Source organism: Myotis yumanensis, unplaced genomic scaffold (genome assembly GCF_028538775.1).
Source record: "Myotis yumanensis isolate MYYU_CA2020_CCGP unplaced genomic scaffold, mMyoYum1.0.hap1 SCAF_20, whole genome shotgun sequence".
In the NCBI taxonomy this organism is placed as follows: Eukaryota; Metazoa; Chordata; class Mammalia; order Chiroptera; family Vespertilionidae; genus Myotis; species Myotis yumanensis.
Window position 1 is genome coordinate 18,323,115 of NW_027223771.1, and position 6,520 is coordinate 18,329,634.

Genomic DNA, 6,520 nt, shown 5'->3' on the forward strand with positions numbered 1-6,520 from the left:
CGTGTCCGCAGAGCAAGAATTCCACCAATCAGCTACCCTTTCTCCTGCGGTTAGGATGGAAATGCAGATTGCTCAGCCTGGATCCAGGGACGACCTGCTGGGTCCAATAATCCCTGGGGGTGCCTCTGGCGCCAGAACCAGCGGCTATGTCTTGGTGGCAGCACATTGTTTGATTCTTGCATGGAGCCTGACTGAGGATGGAACCCACAACCTTGGCACTACTGAGATGATGCTTTAATCAACTGAGCTCTCTGGCCAGGGAGAAACTTATCAGGGGTTTTTAGTAAAATAAGTCACTAATGTATCTGAGAATAGTAGATACCAGAACCACTGAGATGAGAGGTAGTGATGGAAGACAACAATTCTCAGGTCACGCATCCCGGAACCAGAGAGGAGGGAGCCCGATTCTGGGTTGTGTCACCTGACAACTGCCCTCTCGTAATCCAGGACCCCTCAGCAGGTATCGGAGAGCTGGTTTCGGCCCAATTCCCTGCAGGCCAGGCCGTAGGAACTCACCTGCCAGAGGGATCCCACTCATTCCACAGACACCCTTGAAGCCAAGGCGCTGCCCCAGGTGGAGCCTAATGGGGAGGGACCGGGGAAGGTTGGCATTAGGCTGTGTCAGACCCGTCTCAGCCAGTCCCACCCCACTTGTCACTTTCTAATTAATTTCCTTTCAATGTGCACAAGTCCATACACCCAGTCACTAGTAAAACAAAATGATATACTACTGAAATATCTTATGTCCATGTTCAATGCCATCATTTTCGCAGTTGGAATGTAGTTATGACATTTACACCAGGGAAATTTTCAACTACCACAAACCTAGACTTCAATGTATCATTAAATGCTTAAACTTAAAGAACACTGGTGGAGAATTAACAATGCAGATTAAATGTATAAGTGTCTGGTACAAGTGGGCTGTAAATCATACATAGGGTAAAAATTGAGAAAAACCATTTTGTTTATAGAATTCAAAAACCAAGAATACCATATGGCCAAAAAATCAGTCGAGTCACTGAGGACTGAGTGAAATTGAAAAATATGTCTTAGAGGCTGCACCGCCCTCCTATTGGTTAGAATAGAATAATAAATTAAGTTTAAAAGTAAACAAAAAATCCTGAGCATTTTAACAAAGAAGATAAAGACAGTGAAAGAAATACATGAAGAAATCATCACCATCAAATATCTTTAAGGAAATGAAGTTAAAACAAAAGCGAGTTAACAGTACACTCATTGATGGGGCTAGTACTTAAAAAGATTAACCTTTGCATGTGCTGGCAGAGTAGCATAGAATTTTCTGGGTGGGTGGGAAGGCAAACTGATTGACCATTTGAGGTCATAGTTCCATATATGTTGAAATGTACCACATTCACTGACACTGGAACAGTTTAATAAAACATACATCTGTAGAAAGAATGGAATACAATATTCTGAGCTGTTTTATTTTTAAAACCCCAAACGTAGAAATAACTGAAATTATAGGCGGCTCAATAGTAAAAGTGGTTATCCATAGAATACAATATTTTCTAGAAATAAAAAATTATTTATATAAACGTTAGTGTTAAATCTCAAACATCTGTATAGCATGAAGAAAGCCAGTGTTTGTTAAAAAGAATTCACCTTATAGTGCCAATAAATTTATGAAAAATATGAACTACTCTATTGTAAAGGAAGGTAAATCAATGTCTGCATGGAGGGTTGGGGAAGCAGAAATATTACAAAATGACTGGGGGTAAATACAGAGTGTGGCAAATTCAGGTTTAGAGTAGTTGGTGTTGAAAACAATGCACTAATAAATAACAACACAAATATAAAAACACCCTTAAAAAAAAGATCATAAACCAGAGCAGAGGAGAGCACAGAGTTTGCAGGTTGGTGAATAAAAAACCCCCAAAATTTATCAAAGCATAATGTGAGTACCACTATGTCCCTGAAAGAGGTAGCACTGCTTAGCTGAGAACAGCTGCTCTGGATGAATCCTGGGTCAGGTCCATTTTCTAGTCATAGAGAAATGAATGAAGATACTGCCAAGAGCTTGGAGGAATCATAATTACCACAAGCAGAAGCGAGAACACAGAATACATTCCCCTGAGCACCCAGGGAATGTGACCGATGCACACTCCTCAGGTGAGGCAGGTGTTAGCTGTGAAATCTATTTAGTGATAAACACTCACAGTGACATCATTTGGGTTGTAGGTCTGGACATGTTAGCAAGTACAACACAGATCCTTCAAGTCTCACTTGTACCTCAATTTTATGACGAATCTATCAGAGTGTATGTTCTCATTAAAGGGGTTTACATTCATGTAAATGGGTCCCATGGAGCCCCTTAAGTGTTCTTATTCTTAGTGAGAAAAATAAAACATTCCCTGCACATTTACATCTTTTCTCCAGTGTGAAATTACAGGTGTCTAACCAGGTTATAGTTGTAGCTAAAAGGAATCCCACACTCACTACACTTACCAGTGTGAACTCCCTTGTCTTCACTGGGGATAGAGCTTTCACTAAAGGATTTCCCACATTAACTACACTCATGTGGCTTTTATCGAGTGTGAACTCTGTGGTGTTTCCTGAGGGCAGACCTTTCACTGAAATGCTTCCCACATTCACTACACTCATATGGCTTTTCTCCAGTGTGAACTCTGCGGTGGTTAGTGAGGGTAGCCTTTTCTCTGAAATGCTTCCCACATTCACTACACTCATATGGCTTTTCTCCAGTGTGAACTCTGCGGTGGTTAGTGAGGGTACCCTTTTCTCTGAAATGTTTCCCACAATCGCAACACTCATATGTCTTTTCTCCAGTGTGAACTCGTTGGTGTATAGTGAGGGCAGCCTTTTGTCTGAAATGCTTCCCACATTCACTACACTCATATGGCTTTTCTCCAGTGTGCACTCTGTGGTGCTTATTGAGGGCAGACCTTTTACTGAAATGCTTCCCACATTCACTACACTCATATGGCTTTTCTCCAGTGTGAACTCTGCGGTGTATAGTGAGGGTAGCCCTTTCTCTGAAATGTTTCCCACAGTCGCTACACCCATATGGCTTTTCACCAGTGTGAACTCTGTGGTGTTTAGTGAGGTGAGACCTCTGACGAAAGGATATGCCACATTCGCTACACTCATATGGCTTTTCTCCAGTGTGAACTCTTTGGTGTATAGTGAGGTTATACATTTGACGAAAGGATATCCCACATTCACTACACTCATATGGCTTTTCACCAGTGTGAACTGTGTGGTGTTTAGTGAGGTGAGACCTCCGACGAAAGGATATCCCACATTCACTACACTCATATGGCTTTTCTCCAGTGTGAACTCTGTAGTGTTTAGTGAGTTCAGCCCTTTCAGTGAAATGCTTCCCACAATCGCTACACTCATATGGCTTTTCTCCAGTGTGAACTCTGTGGTGTCTAGTGAGGGCAGCCTTTTCTCTGAAATACTTCCCACATTCGCTACACTCATATGGCTTTTCTCCAGTGTGAACTCTTTGGTGCACAGTGAGGTGACACTTTTGACGAAAGGATATCCCACATTCACTGCACTCATATGGCTTTTCTCCAGTGTGAACACTGTGGTGTTTAGTGAGGGCAGCCTTTTCTCTGAAATGCTTCCCACATTCGCTACACTCATATGGCTCTTCTCCAGTGTGAACTCTTTGGTGTACAATGAGGCGCCACTTTTGACGAAAGGATATCCCACATTCACTGCACTCATAAGGCTTTTCTCCAGTGTGAACTCTCCCATGTGGAGGGTGGTTAAACATTTGTCTACACACTTCCCCACATTTATTATACTCATAAATCATATCTCCAGAGCAGAGACCTTTCTGATAAGCAACTTTCTGTTTCTGGCTGTCAGCTCTTTCACATTCCACCCACTGGTGATGTCTTTTTCCACTGAGAAATTCCTGTGAAATCTCATTGTTACTGTGTGGCTCCATAGTGTTAAGAGTGGCCTGGTGCTGGAGAAGCCCTAACATGGCTGGGGAGTCTTCCCCAACCTCCATACTAGCTACAGGCATCCCAGATAAGTAGAAGCAGCAACAGGTCACAAGCGAGGGACTCTCCATATCTTCTTTCCAGGGCTTCTCTCCACTGGCATCCTTCTGTTGCTGATGAGGGTTTGCACTGGAACACAAGTCTCTCAAACATGCATCACTTAAGAACACATTCTTCTCAAAGTAAACCACTTGTAACTCACTCAGGTGCAAAATATCTTTTAACACTGAGAAGCACGGTTTACACAGATGGATCCTCTGGGTGGCTGCAGCTGTCCTGGAAGCCCTGACCTGAGAACCTCCTATAGATACACTGTGCTGAGAATAGGCCTCCACATCATCCATCTTACGCCAAGGACCTGAAAACAGAGGAATGATGACGAAATGAATGTTGATTCTGGTGACAGTGGGAAGTCCCATTATAAAAGTGGGTTGCACATACTACATTGGTTTCATGCAATTGGCTGAAAATAAAAGACCTGAAAGATGGATTAGTAAGAGGTCACTCTGAAGTTCTTGAGCACTGAAGATCACAAAACAAGGGAGACTTCAGCAGAAATAGAGCAAAAACAAGACAAGTACCACATGGAGGAGAAGTGGACTGTCCAGCTCATTCTGCTGCTAACAGCATTCAGTAGATCAGTGATGGCGAACCTATGACACGTGTGTCAAAGGTGATATGCAAACTCATTTTTTTGCTTGATTTTTCCTTGTTAAATGGCATTTAAATATATAAAATAAATATCAAAAATATAAATCTTTGTTTTACTATGGTTGCAAATATCAGAAAAATTCTACTTGTGACATGGCACCAGAGTTAAGTTAGGGTTTTTCAAAATGCTGACACGCTAAGCTCAAAAGGTTTGCCATCACTGCAGCAGATCTTCTATGCTGGTGACATGGGCAAGCTGTGCAGAAGGTTGGTTACATCTCATTCCAAGTAAAATTCAATAAACAAGTAGCTGGTATTTTAGGGGTATTTAAGCATGTACACTGAGTGGCCAGATTATTATGACCACCTCATCAGTACAAAGAAATGAATTAGTTATGCAAATAATAATAATAATAATGATAATAAAACCTTGAGAGTATTTGCTTAGGAAGTTTTCAATATTGAGTATTTTGGAAGTGTCAATGAAGTGCTGACGGGGTGGTCATTATAATCTGGCCACTCAGTGTATGTGCTCCTTATAACGCTTGCATAGGTCCATGTTGTAGAATACTGCAGAAAGAGAAGTGCAAAGGAATAGGTGATGTAAAAAGGACACAAAGGCAAAGATATCCAAAGCTAGAAAGTCATTGATGAAATGAGAAGCCAGCAAAGTGTCAAATATGGAAAAGGAAATGTATAAATGAGGGGTGGCCATTGGAACTTGCACCAAACATCATTAGACAGGAACAGTTCCTGGTACAATCTGAACACCATCCTTATGTCATACCTCCCCCGAGCTGCCACTCAGCCAGGCCAGGCTTCCCCTAGGAACATCCTGTACGTTCACCCTGCAGAAACCCAGGGTTCTCCCTGCACCTCCTTCCCTAGAAATATCTACAAACTAAATATTCCAAGTTTCAATGAAAGACAACAGAGGTGAGCAGCCATCACTTGCCCATAGCATTCGGCTTGCAATAGTATTCACAGAAGGTAATATTACAAACAACAATGGAAGGAGGGTCTTACAAGAACAGCAACTGGTTCATGTATATAAAGAAGATACCTGGCACAGGCATTCACCAAGGTCCTTATCTACAGGAAAGGTGCAGAAGTGGAGGCCATGGATCTGGATATAGTCACCCTTTCTGGGTGAGGAAGAGCAGGAGGGACCCATTAAGCTGTCTGTAAGACTGCTGACACCCAGACACTTCCTGCAGTTCCTAAGGCAACTGGTGTTAGGGAAGTTTGTGGAGTCTATTGCTCAGGGCTCTCTGAGAGCTCAGCACTGGCAGCCACAGCCCATTTCACAAGACAGTGGGGGAAATGAGCAGAACCCATGATCTTGCTTTGAGAGAGACAGTGCTATGTCTGGAGAATAAATAAAGAGTGGGCATCACTTCAGGACACTAGGAGAGATGAAGGTCTTACCTACGAATGATACAAGTGAAAACACTTCCAGCATCACATCACAGTATAGACGTCTCTGAGTCTCATCAAGGATCTCCCACTCCTCCTGAGCAAACGCAATGGCCACGTCCTCAAAATTCATATCCTGTCATAATGAGGACAGTACATCCCATGATAAGATTCTCTCTTGAGATGCCAAGTTTGTCACACTCCCCACCCGGTACAACCATCTGCTTCCTCTACTCCCCACATCAGGGAAGACAGCAGGCTTTAGTCCCATCAAAGTCAGTATCTCCTTATATTCCTACTAGAGGCCCGGTGCACAAAAATTTGTACACTTGGCGGGGGGGGCGGCCCTCAGCCCAGCCTATGCCCTCTTGCAGTCTGGGACCCCTCGGAAGATGTCCACCTGCTGGCTTAGGCCCACTCCCTGGTGGATTGGGCCCAAGCTGGTAGTCACACAC

The 6,520-nt window shown here is 43.1% G+C and overlaps 1 protein-coding gene across 1 annotated transcript; it reads right to left on the reverse strand.

Moving 5' to 3' along the window:
- Positions 1–2,545: 2,545 nt before the first annotated feature.
- On the reverse strand, positions 2,546–6,198 carry LOC138998622 (zinc finger protein 551-like). The gene is made up of 3 exons (XM_070400752.1): positions 6,078–6,198; positions 3,174–4,356; positions 2,546–3,089 (listed from the first exon to the last, which is right to left on the reverse strand). Exons 1-3 carry the CDS (start codon positions 6,196–6,198, stop codon positions 2,546–2,548), a joined length of 1,848 nt encoding a protein of 615 aa, XP_070256853.1.
- Between the last annotated feature and the right edge of the window lie 322 nt (positions 6,199–6,520).